General features: G+C 50.5%; 3 protein-coding genes across 3 annotated transcripts; 2 read left to right on the top strand and 1 right to left on the bottom strand.

Moving 5' to 3' along the window:
* Positions 1 to 82: 82 nt before the first annotated feature.
* Positions 83 to 1,000, top strand: N7539_004809 (NAD-dependent epimerase/dehydratase family protein; the record flags this gene model as incomplete). Its single annotated transcript, XM_056934411.1, has 1 exon — positions 83 to 1,000. The coding sequence occupies one exon, from the start codon at positions 83 to 85 to the stop codon at positions 998 to 1,000; it is 918 nt and encodes a 305-aa protein (XP_056789605.1).
* Positions 1,001 to 1,103: 103 nt separating this feature from the next.
* N7539_004808 (fungal specific transcription factor domain-containing protein) lies at positions 1,104 to 3,313 on the bottom strand (the record flags this gene model as incomplete). Its single annotated transcript, XM_056934410.1, has 5 exons — positions 1,104 to 1,707; positions 1,768 to 2,152; positions 2,227 to 2,745; positions 2,815 to 3,224; positions 3,291 to 3,313. The coding sequence occupies 5 exons, from the start codon at positions 3,311 to 3,313 to the stop codon at positions 1,104 to 1,106; spliced, it is 1,941 nt and encodes a 646-aa protein (XP_056789604.1).
* Positions 3,314 to 11,167: 7,854 nt separating this feature from the next.
* N7539_004807 (putative serine/threonine protein kinase) lies at positions 11,168 to 13,415 on the top strand (the record flags this gene model as incomplete). Its single annotated transcript, XM_056934409.1, has 3 exons — positions 11,168 to 11,735; positions 11,882 to 13,196; positions 13,328 to 13,415. The coding sequence occupies 3 exons, from the start codon at positions 11,168 to 11,170 to the stop codon at positions 13,413 to 13,415; spliced, it is 1,971 nt and encodes a 656-aa protein (XP_056789603.1).
* Positions 13,416 to 13,516: the final 101 nt, after the last annotated feature.

Below are 13,516 nucleotides of genomic sequence, written 5' to 3'. Positions count from 1 at the left end.
GAATAGAATCTTCCCTTTCTGCCTGATCATCCATTTCAAGAGCAGTCCATGGTCTTCTTCTGCATATCGCACCATCGTGAGAATGGGAAAACGAATCATCGTGACGGGAGGCTCAGGCAAGGCCGGCCAGCATATCATCGCGTATCTTCTTGACAAGGGCCATGATATCCTGAATCTCGATTTGGCACCATTACCAGATCATTTGGCCAAGCGTGTCCACACCCTACGAGTGGACTTGACCGATAGCGGTCAAGTCTACAGCGTATTCACATCCCATTTTCATCTCACGGAACCATTCCGTGAGCCACTGCGTCTTCTGCCCGATGCTGTGATTCATCTTGCTGGATATTCACGCAATATGATTGCTCCTGATAATGAGACCTTCCGCGGAAATACTTTGTCCACATACAATGTGATCGAAGCTGCTTGTCGACTCGGCATCAACAAGATCGTCACGGCCAGTTCCATCACGGTGTATGGAGTGAGCTACGCCGAGGGGGACGTGGAGTACCCCTCATATCCTGTAGACGAGGAAGCCGACGCCAATCCCATGGACACATATGCCATTTCAAAAGTGTGCGGTGAGCGTGTTGCCCGTGGCTTTGCTCGCCGATTCGGCAACGATATCTACGCGCTGCGCATCGGCCGAGTAGTGGCCCCCGAGGAATACAAACAGGAGATGTTCAAGAGCTATGTAGAGAGCCCGAATGCATGGGCACCGCACGCTTGGTCGTACACAGACGCCAGGGATCTGGGACAAATGTGTGATCTTGCTGTCCAAAAAGACGGCCTCGGCTTTCAGATTTTCAATGCGGTCAACGATGAAATCACGAATTACACCTCCTCGGCAACAGAGTTTCTCCGGCGCATTTCTCCCCAGGTGCCCTTCACGGGCCATATGGGACCTCGAGATGCCCCCATATCGAACAAGAAGATCAAAGCATTGTTAGGTTTTAACCAGCAGCATCCTTGGCAGTTGCACTATGAAACTGAGCCTTAGTGTCCTGGCAGCCTCAAAAGGGCACACTTTCGGCGGCTGAGCTGCACAGTTGTGGTCTGATGAACCTTTCAGATATTCATTTTGTCCCTTCAAGCAGAACACTTTATATGCCGACAGGATGCATCAGATAGTGTAGTTCAGAATCAAGCCGGAAGCTTTGAGCAATAGCCTCGAGATCCAGATCCGAAAGTCCACAATTCAATTGCGGGGAACCAATTTGAGTGCTCTGAAAAAGTGTGCTCGGCAGCTCGGGACCACTCATGTGTTCTCGCACTTGATATTGACTCGTATTCTTCATCCCAAGAGCCTCGGCCAGGCCATCGCCAGTAATTTTGACGCCATGGTGGGCTATCAGCTTATCCAGATTGGCCATTGCTTTAGCAGCAGCGGCGTAGAGTCGTACGTGTTCTTGGAGAACGCTGCGACAGACCAGCAAGCAATTAAAAGATGTCGAGTCGTGTCCCTTCTGTGCGGCGATTCGGACATGAATAGTGGCACCGATATAGGTTGCATACGAGAGCATGTAAGGAGCTGAGGTGATGGAGAAATGTTGAGAATAATCGCGCAGGATCTGAACAATTTGGTTGGCTGCAGTTGTGCACTTGCTGACGGCCTCGTATGCCGCAGATGAATCGTGAGTTGTCACTTGTGAAGCGCTTGTGAAAAGCGGCCGCTGTGAAAGTATCATAAGAGCATTCGAAAGCGCTCTGCCAGTAGTCAGGAAGGAAGGTCAATACTATGTTTTTGGGGATCGAAAAAAGACTCACAAGAGACAGAAAGCCTGCGGGAGAAGAACAGCCTCGTGAGGAAAAGAGAGGTAGTCGAGCTGCCGGGGAAGACTTGAACGCCAGCCCTCTAAATTTGTACTTATCTCAGTGAACAGTCTTGGATTGCGACCTCGGTCTCCAGGCCGAGTCTCGGAATAAAGCTCACAGAGGACCCGCTCCGAGATGATAGACAATTGACACAGTTTTGTCAATAAAGATACGTTGAATGAGGGAATCACTCTCTCCCGGCTCGTCGCGCTGTATGTCAGGCTTTTGAACGCATCCAACTCATCGTACTCATCCAGGAATTCAAGCGAAACCTTGAAATTCACATGCCGCAGCAGTGGCGGTCTACCTTGGAGCAGACACTGGATCTTGTCAATTGCTGGAGAGAGAGAGAGAGAGAGTCAAAACAAAAACAGCCAAAAAAGCAAAGTGGGGACAATGGCTTCGACTTACTATAAGCGCCCCAAAGGACGCGTTTCCTCAACTCAAGCTCTTCTGCAGTAGTCTGGTTCGAAGAAGGAAGTACATGAAGACCAAGGTCAATAATCATGTTGAATGCATTGCCGGCATACAGCCAAGACAAACTGCGCTCGTCACACCGTGAAAATAATGAGTTCGACATGATCAATAGAGCTTGGATCGTGGCAATCTCGCTCTTGTCGAAGGAATCTCGAAGAAGCTCGGTAAATCGTTGACGGAACCTCCAGCCAGCCGTGGTAACATCGTCGGGGTCAGAACGCAATTCCGGCCGTGAGCAGTGTTTCGAAACAGTGAACATGATGGCATTGAGGAGAAGCTTTGAGAAGTAGGGACCACCGCAGGCCATGTCACGCATGAACAGTGGCCGGTAGATAATTTGAGCCGTGTATAGCTGGCGGCTCCAATAGATTGTCAAGAGATGCATGCCCAGGTCTGGATCAAGACCGTCAAAGTCAAGTTTCCCATAGGCCAGGTTGAGAGGCTCAAATTGTCCTGAGAGAAAAGTTGAATTAGTTGAAAACATATAGAAGCCGTTGTGAGCTTTGAATATTGAGCACGAACTTTGCCTCGCTGTCTGAGCGAACAGCATGTTACGAACGTATTCGACATCTGTGGTCGGCTGGATGGGATTGGTTCCGTCGTCTTCGACTGTGGATTGAATAGTGTCATCGTAGACTATACTGGTGGGCCCATGGTACAACGACAGGCCGTGACTGTTTTTGGCACCTTCAGGCACCTCCGTGCGGGAAAGGGCTCCATTTGGAGTTGAAACGATTACCCCAGCAGATGAGACTGCATTATTTGGTGAAGAGCTTTCTGCCTGACTCTGGAGCAGAGAAGGGGAGTTTGACACACCAGGAGCTGATGAAGCAAGTCTTCCTTCGGCTTCAGCGCTTCTTTGCCCCTCAATAAACTTTTGACGCAGAGTTGCATTTTCTTGCTCCAGCTGTGAGATTCGTCGATTGGTGGGTCTGATTACAGCACCTTAGATCGAAATTGTCCACACTGGAATCCTAGCTGGAGTATACACGACAAACCTTGGCTTATGTCGACTGTTCATTTGCTCGCAGTCGATGCCTTTTGCTCGGCAATTCCCACATTGAGGTTTCTGCGCGTCACATTTCAACTAAATCGGCATCAGCAGAGGTCACCGATCACCCATAGACTAGTAATATCACCTTTTTGCTTCGGCAAAATACGCAAGCAGCAGGGGCACGGCTTCGCCGACCTGGCACTTTTGCAGCGGAGGACGAGCCCGTTGAGGGTGGCATTGATATTGAGAGAGAGGAGGTCGAAGAAGCATCGCCACTTCTGAGGCTCGACTCCTAGTAGTTATCTGGCAGTTGAAGCAAAGAACTTAACTTCCCCACACGAGCTGCATGCACCATGTATGGCTCTGCATGGGATCCTAAACGGCAGCTCGTCGGAACAGTCAGGTCAGTGGGGAAGTGATCTCATCCCGTGATCCAGCGGACCAACTCCGGGCGGGAGGATTGCCTCCGCTTAATAATTTCAGGCACGCGACAAGGGGGATCTCGACCCAACGGATCATGGGCTCTATTCTTTGTATGCTACTACCACGTTGAACGGTCTCCTAATGCACTACCCTGAGATTTAACATTCTCTAATGAAGAATTGGCACAAAGCAGCCCCAAGTTAATGGAAAAACGAAACCATCGTATTTGTTCTCTGACAGGCTACAAGTTGCCTTTCCTGAAGACTGCCAGTGACTGACAATGATGTTTGCGACGGAACTTTTTAGTGAATCAGCAATTGGAGCATCCCTTCAGTCTAAGTTACTTCGGGCGAGTGGCCAGAACCACCGCCAGACAGATCCAAATGCATTCTCTTGTCCCTGGAATCGAAGTTGGAGTCTATCAGCAAGAATGACCTTCATTTCTTCATTCTGGGGGTGATCGCAATGCCATCAAGCAGAAAATCGGCTGCGATGGCACAGCGAGCAGCCGGATCTCTTCCGGGGACGTGAAAGCCGGCTCCAATCTGCTCAAAAGAGACACCTTGCTGAAGTCCTGTTCAACAAGCGCTTTACGCGACACGCTGAGAATCCATCTCTGATGGTGTCTCTGATGGCTGACGGGCAAGGATCTCGCTACGCAGGTGATCAGTTGAACAGGCTCAATGTCGGGAGCATCTTGGATCGAAGTAATGCGCGAGCGGGGTGCACGTGCAAGTCAGGTAATGCTTTTCTCGACGTCTGCAGCGCAGCCGAGCACCCACGGCGCGGTGGCTATGTTGTCAATGGCTCTAGCGGGAAGCAAATCGATTGGGATTGAACTTGCGCCGTATTTTAATCCATCTTCACTCTATTGGGGCCGAAACTGTCTCATATCAGCTTGCTGGAAGACTCCGCGGGAAACCTGGGAGGCACCCAGACGAGCCATTTTGGCAGAGGCATCAACCCATGGACGGTATGACCTGCACGGGCAAGAATATCAAAGACAGGCTTGCCAATTACGTAGCGTAGATCAAGTGTACTACTGTGTTGAGGCAGTTGAGCAGGGACACGCTTGATAGATTTGCAGAGAAGAGGGTCATTGGCGAAAGCATCCTTATACCGCACCCCCGGATGTCGAAGAGGCTCGACGCCGTTTCGGCCTTGGCCACGGTCATCCTGACAATGACAGTATGAGTCTGATTTAAGAATGGACGGGGTGCCTGAAATGTTCCACGTGTGAATGAAAAGGACAATGTGAAGTGATTAGGAAGATAGAATCGGCACTATTTAGGTGCTCATACTGTGTCCACGGATTCTTGTTTCGCTAGAAGTCCACTGTTCCATTTTTTCCAGTATGTACATCCAAATTTACTCGTGGTTATTTTTCCATCAAATTCTCGCCCATGTGAGGACGATAATTTCTCACAGGCCTGCATGAAAACTCCCGTTCAGCCAGTGAGTTGGACTGTAGGCAATGAGGTTTTGTGGCAGGGTGGCTTCATGTGAGGGGCCGGGGCCATAAACCTGCATGTGTCGAGTATTATTTTGAGATAGAAGTACCTCGAAAACCAGATCAACTGGGTCGATCGATCTGTCGAATGCAGTCTGTGAGTTTCAATTACTATAGCTCACCATTAACATTACATCATTGACGCACCAGTTACAGTAATCAGCGTCTCTGTCGTAGGTCTGGTTTTGGACCTTACTAACTCAAGTCCACAGAGAAGTGACCTTCACTACGAAGTCATCTTAAGAAATAGCCCTTCCTGATTCCTATCCGTCATTCTAGGTTATTTCCCAGGTCTTTGGGTGTTTCAATTCAGGTGCAGGATTCACCACTACTTTTCCGCAATTACCTTTCCACGCCACCGACTTTAGTTAAAGACTGTCGAGTAGTTCCGCGTAGGCTCCAGATCTCTAGCTACTCCTTAGCCATGAGATATTGGTCATCAACCACCGTGTATGTGTAAAGATGATCTGGCTGGGAGATATTAACGAAAGTTACAGCTGCAAGTGGCAGTCTTGACAGGGAACAGAGTTCCAACATAATTATGGACGGTTGTGATACATACGTTGTATAGGTAGTACCGGCCTCACATAGGTAAGCCCCATGATCACCTCCAGAGTTGTGGCTTGTGTGCTATCGACAATCGAATATCATACAATGGAAGGAGGGAAAAAAACTCCAACTTTGTATTCCTTGCGGTCAAGCCGACGCAAGGTATCAATACTCAAAAATTGGACCATTGCCTGCGTTGTGCTTATACATGGAGTTGGGAGTCCTATCATCCTATGTTCAAAAACAAAACATTTCCTTATCGCCGATTATACCATAGCTAGTCTACGTTCTAGCTTAAATTCAAGAACAGGGAAGAACTTTGCTTATTAAATTTGCAATAAACCTGAGTCCGTAATGAAGTCATTGTTTGAAATACTGACTATAGCATTTCCCTACATTTTCGCACTTTCTAGCAGATATACAGCCAAGTCCGGATACTGGTTTAGTCTTATACGCAAGAGCACTCACTATTATAGTCGCTGCCATGCGAGCAGCCTTATAACACTTACACGACAAGTGTTCTAGGCTCGTTCAAGAAGACTGATGCGAGATAAGGTATGTGTGCATGTACATACACCTATTTACATCCATGGTTTCAGAGTTCTTGCCTGCTGCCTATCATCTCATCGTAAGGGGTCAACGCAAATATAACCATCTTCCAATTTCATCCATCTAGCAGCTTCATCGATCCATACTAATCGCATCAATAATTGATAAAGCCGTCGTAGAATATGTGTCTTCTGATACCGGTTTAATGTCTAACGCCGTGCGACCTATCGCGTGATACAATACATCCCTATTCAACCCAGATGACCTCAGCGACTGAGTCAAAGATTCACAGCTTCCCACGACGACAATATGCAAAATCTAGGGAGGCAGCCTTGCGTGGAATCGCTTCCAAAGAAAAAGAGGCAAGATTAGTCCGTATCATCTAGTCTACCCACTGAACTACTCTTGGTTGAGGGCAAGCTCGCAGAACAGCAGAATCCCTGGTGGTCGGCCCTCCCTAAGAACTGGCTGAAACCACGTGGGAAAGCAGCACGACACAAAAACCGGCTTCCTACTGTAGCTTGTACTAGACCTGTGGCATGGTATACAAGCTTCACCTTACTAAAGGGTAGCATCAGCGCATAGATCGAGTAATGGCTCCTAGTCAGTAGACAAGAGTAATAGACACTGTGTAATGTTCTCCACTCATGACCTAGCAAGTGAGTTCGTAAGTAACAAAGTCACTTTCAAGATCAAACGGATTCAGCGTTGTCGTCAAGCGCATCGTTGATGAGCGGCATTGGGAAGATCAGATAAGATCCAGAGACTTGATAGTTGATCCAGCCCCGGAGTGCTCAGAGCAGTGGGTTCAGGCTAGCCACGCGCGGTGCAAAGGTCTGGTAGCTATTAACAAACTAACTGATAGGATGCGTCCCTACCTAGCTGCACCTCCTCACGTGCAACTGCTTGAGGCGAGTCCACGCGGCTAAAACCCCCCCCCCCCCCCCCCCCCGCCCCCCGAATCGTACAGCTCGAGACTCACAATTTATTGTGGCCGAGGCGGGGTCTGCATGCCGTGTCATTTTACCGATATAGTCCATCGAGAGCGAGGAAAATAGCAAAATCTCATCGTGTACAGTCGTGTGCAATGGCAACGGCCAGGTCATGACGACACGATGGAGTCGTTCTCCATCCAGAACCCACCTAGCTATTGCACAGAGCCACCGGAAACAGCATCCGACCGTTTAAAAGTCAGATTGAACTCGAACCGGGAAAGAGTCTTTTTCCAAAAGGAAAGCTCTTCGAGTGTTTCCCGTGGTATTGATCCCGTCAATTGCCGTTTGTTTCTTCAATTTTCCTTCGAGCCTTGGTTGCGACCCGCTTGGTGACAAGCATTCCCGTTGCGACTAGTTGATCATTAGATGATGTGATGGGACTCGAGTTTCGAGGTGCATCTCAGTCCATCAGTCTATCTCGGGTGATGGAGGCTGTTGGGTGCCGGACAAAGAGTACAGATCCTATCCTTCGATCTGAGCTTGAAACAGATATCGACCAGACCCACCCCATGTCGTACAAACCAGGGCTTACTGGAGCTCATCCTTGTCTAACCTAAGGGTTGTTTTCGGATTGAGGAAGACGGGAACAAGACGTGGATGAGCAGTCTCCACTGGCCAGTGGGCCACTGACCAGTAGCCATTAACTATGTACTAGGTCCTAGCAAGTACAGTAGTACAGTAGCCGAGCAAGATTTCTGGGAAGTGCAGAGTCTGGACGACGCCAGGTTCAGCTCCCATCGATCCAAACTCAAATTGATTGCGGCAGGGATCAGGGCCCCAGGGCCCGGTGGATTGGTCGGAGATGAAGAGGAGCATGGATCAAGTTGATACAGTAGTTGGTTCGAGAAACGTGATTTGTCGAGGTACGACCGTAGGCGTGCTTGTATTGCCGGAGAATTTCTTGATTCTAGTTTCTACTCTTCTCTTCTCGTCTCTTGGGTTGGAGTGTGGGGAATTGAGAGGTAGGAGGACTCGGTCGCGATCACTCACTATTCTGGTACGGAGAAGTATGCCTCGCGTTTGTGCTTTGAAGATACTTGCCTGATATGCAAGGGAAAAACAAGGTTCTGATCTAGATCCCGAGATGCAGGCACGCGTGCAGGGGGAGTTGGTCATGGATCAAATGCGCGAGGAGAAAAGATCAAGAGCGTCACTATCTAGTAAGACCAAGAACTAAGAAGGGAGTACCGCCGAGTGACGTGGGGGACCGCAGTGTTGCCCCAGCAACATCGAGATTTTGCGGATGAGGAGGGGAAAGACTATCGCGGGGACTCGAGGCGCGCGGCGTGCCTCGATCTGTCAAGGATTTTCTTGAACTTGATTTCTTTGCCGCGCATGGGAGATTGGGGTCCAATAATTTCATGATGGTGGGAATTCAGGCACTGATTCCGAGAAGAGGCTCAAGCGAGGGACAAATGAGGCAAGGCGATGAGACTCGGGGAGGATCAATACGGGATGTGATCATCGAAGATCGGAGGATTATCCGCTGCGGTCTCTCTGTGAGTGGTTCCCACGAGAGAGAACTTGCATGGCTTGTTTATTTTCATCTTTTTTTATTTATTTTTTGTCATACTGTAAGAGTACCATCCACGGCATCCAGCCATCCACCGATCCACCTCTGGTGCTGCTCTCGCTCCTTCATATTATTACTGCTGTCCATCCTCCCTTCTCTGGATCTGAGATGAAGTTTCCTCTTCGAGACAGACGAGGTAAATGAGCACTTAGCAAGCTAGCAGTACCTGGCGTCGCGGCGAGACAACCGAGTCCCGAGTGGACCAGCAAGTCCGCCAGGGCAGTGAATGCCCGACCACCAATCCCTCCGGATCCGCTTCGATCGCGGTGGAGCGGATCGACCAGGGAAGGTTCACGAGGTAATAATAACAATGAAATGGAAACTCTTCTCAGACAAATCAAAGTACGGGAACCTGACCCCATTCAATCTACCAGACCTGCCACCCGAAGACGATGATGATCACAAGGGTTGGAGTCGGATGGTCTGGCCAGGCACACCGGGGAAGTGTGAAACGCTCGGCCGAACCTGGCGAGATGAGTGAGAGCAGCGATGTAGTCATGATGTAGTGCCGAAGCAGACAAAAAGTGAAGTCTGTGTCATCAACACGAGAACAGGAGTATGTAGTTATACAGTAGTAGGATATACGAAATAGTAAATAGTGCTTTGATTGTACTCAAGATCCGTTGACACGTGCCAGAAACAGACGACTTGTCAAGCGACCGAGTGGTCGTCCATCACATGACTGACACGAGACAAAGAACGGGCCAGCTGCGAGTGCAGAGTTGCAACATACAATCGTCGACTCGGGGCTGATGGCGCACGACAAAGACATTCTCATGCTCTCGGCCTTGATCCCCATGAGTCGTGACCCTGTATGGCAATCGTACTTGCTTTGATTATCGCCATGGCACAGGACTAATACTACATAGTACATACAGTAGTCTCGTCTACGCCATCTTGTTCCACCCAATCGCTCCATCTCACCTGTTTAACATTCTCTTCAAACTCTCTCATACACTTCCTCCCGCGTGGCTGGTGGACCATGACTACTAAACCATCTCGTCTCTGCGCTGCTCGATGCGTCAGGAACGAGGATCAACATCATCACTTCCATGGGTCTCCAGCTTCCACTTGATGATCGCAGCGTGAATGAGTTCTCAGAGACACCGGACTCTCGAAATGAAACCAGATGCTCGTGGATGCCATTCACCGTCGACAAAGATAGAGAGGGAGAGAGAGCGTGTGTGAGAGTCTGTCAGTATGCTCCTTTTATCATCCCGACATGACTGACTCTCTTCTCAGCCCCGTTGCGGATCCACCTTTTCTCAGCCCAGCCCGAAATGACCTGCGTCCACGCTGAAGCCAATCAATCTCCCTCCACTCCCAAGGCACTCGACTTTGCCAAGAGGCCCGAGTCGTGGATCAGCATCCGTCTCTCATCATTCGACGTGGATTGACTTTATTGAATTGACTACTCTACTGTCTCCATTCTCAAAGAGTGTCTGGGAATGCGAAAGCCGAGGAACTCTGGGAGTATGCGTGAGTGTAAGACCGATCGAGCTGCCAGGGCTCGAGGTGGTTGTCCGGTTGTCCGGTCATCACTTCCTGTCTTTTTGTTCGCTCGAGGGGGAAATAGATAAATGCGGAGAAGAAGCCGATCAATACAAATTTCCTCATTCTGATTCAAGGGATGGGCCAGGGTCGCAGGAAGGACGCAAAGAGAAGGAATCACCATGAATGTGCCGAGAGAAATCAGAACGTCAAGACGAAGAGTCCCTCAAACCATATTGAGTTAAAATAAAGTAGAGAATCAAGATAAAAACAAATCAAGCCAAAGAAAAAAAAACCCCCAAAAAAAGAAAGACCAAAAACCAAAAACAAAAGAGGGCGGCCTCACCGCGACGGGGATTTTCCTCATCGTCCAAACTTGCAGCTGCTTTGCCAACTGGCCCGACCCGTGCGCGACACCAGAGTACCAGACTGCTGGAGGAGCTGTCGATGCGCCTGGATTTCGACACACCTTGCGCACCTTGACACTTTTCAATAATTCTCTCTGCTGTCTGCACCCTTCCATCCTCAACCCTCCCACCAATCCTGACACTGACGCTGACCCTGCGGCTCTCTGCCTTCCTCGCCTGCCTGTCTTCTGCTTCTTCTTCTTCTCCTTCTTTCTCGCATCAATACACTCGACTTCCCTCCACGAGTCAACTCATCCAACTCCCAGATTTCTCCCCCTCCCACCTTCCCCCTCCAACTGAAGGGTTGCACCGTTCACAGTCCAGTCTGACGCCTGAGCGCAAACCCTCTGATTCCATCGGTTCCCTCCCAGACGTGTTCGCATCATGGCTGTCGACGTCGTCGCCGACTCCGAACGTCTGGGCCTTCGGCTGCCCAACCCGCCGCCGCTGTTGCATACCCGCGGCGAGTCCTTCGACCGCCCCTCCACCCCCGCCGAACATGGCTTCACCAGTCCAACACAAACCCCCCAGGGCAGTCCGAGCAAATCCAGACCTCCGCCAGGATCCCTGGACCTGCCCAATGTCTTTGACAAGGCGCTCAAATTGACACCAACCTCGCCCAACAAAGCTACCCATAATCATCTGAACCATCCCATGTTTACGCCCGATAAGAGTCACCTCGACAGCTTCAACGAGAGCGTCATCCACCAGCGACCCTCCAGTCCCAGTCGCAGTCGGGCTAATAAGGAAAACACGCCACCGACCAGTACGCGACTGCCCAAAGACCTCGGGTCCAAGCCGACCGCGGCCGCCCTATCGCGCCATGAGCCCTACCAGCAGCGCGATGCGGATACCTCCCGGCGCCAGGTGCAGCTGCGCGGGCTGACTCCCGAGGAAATGGAAAAGTTGCAACAGCCGCGCGTGAAGCGACTGGTCAATGTGACTCAACTATGTACGTGCCATCATGACGACAGGAGGGGCGAGAGACAGGTCGTCAAGGGTGATGGACTGCAGACGATCCATCGCCTGGGGAGCTTGAAGGCCTCGCCTCCCAGCGTAGGCTGCTCGTTGACAAACAATTTGCTAATTTGCGAACAGATTTCCTCGATCATTACTTCGATCTCCTCAGCTACGTGCATAATCGGCAAACGCGACACGCACAGTTCAAGTCCGCATACCCCGAACCCCCGGCGACCTCCGACGAAGAGTACCAGCCCGCATTGTTGAAGTACCTCGGTCGTGAACGCGCTCATCTGCGTAAGCGGCGCACTCGACTGCGCCAACATGACTTCCAGATTCTCACACAGGTCGGTCAAGGTGGATATGGACAGGTCTACCTGGCCCAGAAGAAGGATACCCGCGAGGTCTGCGCCCTCAAGGTCATGAGCAAGCGACTGTTATTCAAGCTGGATGAAATTCGACATATTCTGACCGAACGCGATATCTTAACGGCGGCCAAGAGCGAGTGGCTGGTACGATTGTTGTACGCCTTTCAAGACGACGATCAGATCTACTTGGCCATGGAGTACGTGCCCGGTGGCGATTTCCGCACCCTGCTCAACAACACAGGAGTCTTGCACAACCGCCATGCCCGATTCTACATTGCTGAGATGTTCAGCTGTGTCGATGCATTGCATCAGCTGGGCTACATTCATCGCGACCTCAAGCCCGAAAACTTTTTGATCGATTCTACCGGCCATGTCAAATTGACCGATTTTGGTCTGGCCGCCGGCATGCTGAGCCCCGGGAAGATCGAGTCGATGCGGGTCAAACTGGAAGAAGTCGGCAATACCCCGGTTCCTTTTGGTCGACCCATGGAACAGCGAACCATGGCCGAGCGTCGTCAGGGGTATCGATCACTGCGGGAGCGTGAAGTCAATTATGCCAAGTCGATTGTGGGATCCCCGGATTACATGGCGCCCGAGGTGTTGAAGGGAGAAGAGTACGATTTCACGGTCGACTACTGGAGTCTGGGCTGCATGCTCTTCGAGGCCTTGGCAGGTTATCCTCCCTTTGCCGGCGCTACGGTCGACGAAACCTGGCAGAACCTGAAACGATGGCAGAAAGTTCTTCGGAAGCCTGTGTATGAGGATCCAAACTATTTCCTGTCACGGCGGACCTGGGATTTAATCACTACGTTGGTTGCCTCCAAGGACACTCGGTTCAAAAACATCCAGGAAATCCATGCGCACGACTACTTTGCCGAGGTCGACTTTACCCGGCTGCGAGAACAACGAGCGCCGTTTGTCCCCGAACTGGATTCCGAGACGGATGCCGGTTACTTTGACGATTTTAGCAACGACGCCGACATGGCCAAGTACAAGGAAGTGCACGACAAGCAGCGAGCTTTGGAGGAAATGGCCGAGCGAGACGAGAAGATGAATAAGGGCTTGTTTGTTGGATTTACATTCCGGTAAGCTGTGCAATCCCCGTTTTCTCCGCCTGCTATCCGTGGATGCTGGAAGAAGCGGGTTTGGAGCTGAGCTTGTTGGATTTTTTTTTCAAGACTGACTTTTTTTTTCTTGTGTTCTTCTTTCATTACAGACATCGCAAACCCGCCGTTGACGGCGCCGGTCGCAGCTCGCCTCGTAAACCGATTGCCACAGATGGAACCTTTGGCACCATATTCTAGGCCCTGCTTTTTCTCTTTCTCCTTCTCATGTTTTTTTTGGTGGCTGTGATGCGGTCGTTTTATTCATCTTCAGCTGGTTTCGACAAGCATGCCTCGACTGC

This window comes from Penicillium diatomitis, assembly GCF_028827545.1.
Source record: "Penicillium diatomitis strain IBT 30728 chromosome Unknown utg000005l_segment0_segment0, whole genome shotgun sequence".
In the NCBI taxonomy this organism is placed as follows: Eukaryota; Fungi; Ascomycota; class Eurotiomycetes; order Eurotiales; family Aspergillaceae; genus Penicillium; species Penicillium diatomitis.
This window is presented reverse-complemented; position numbering and strand designations above follow the sequence as displayed.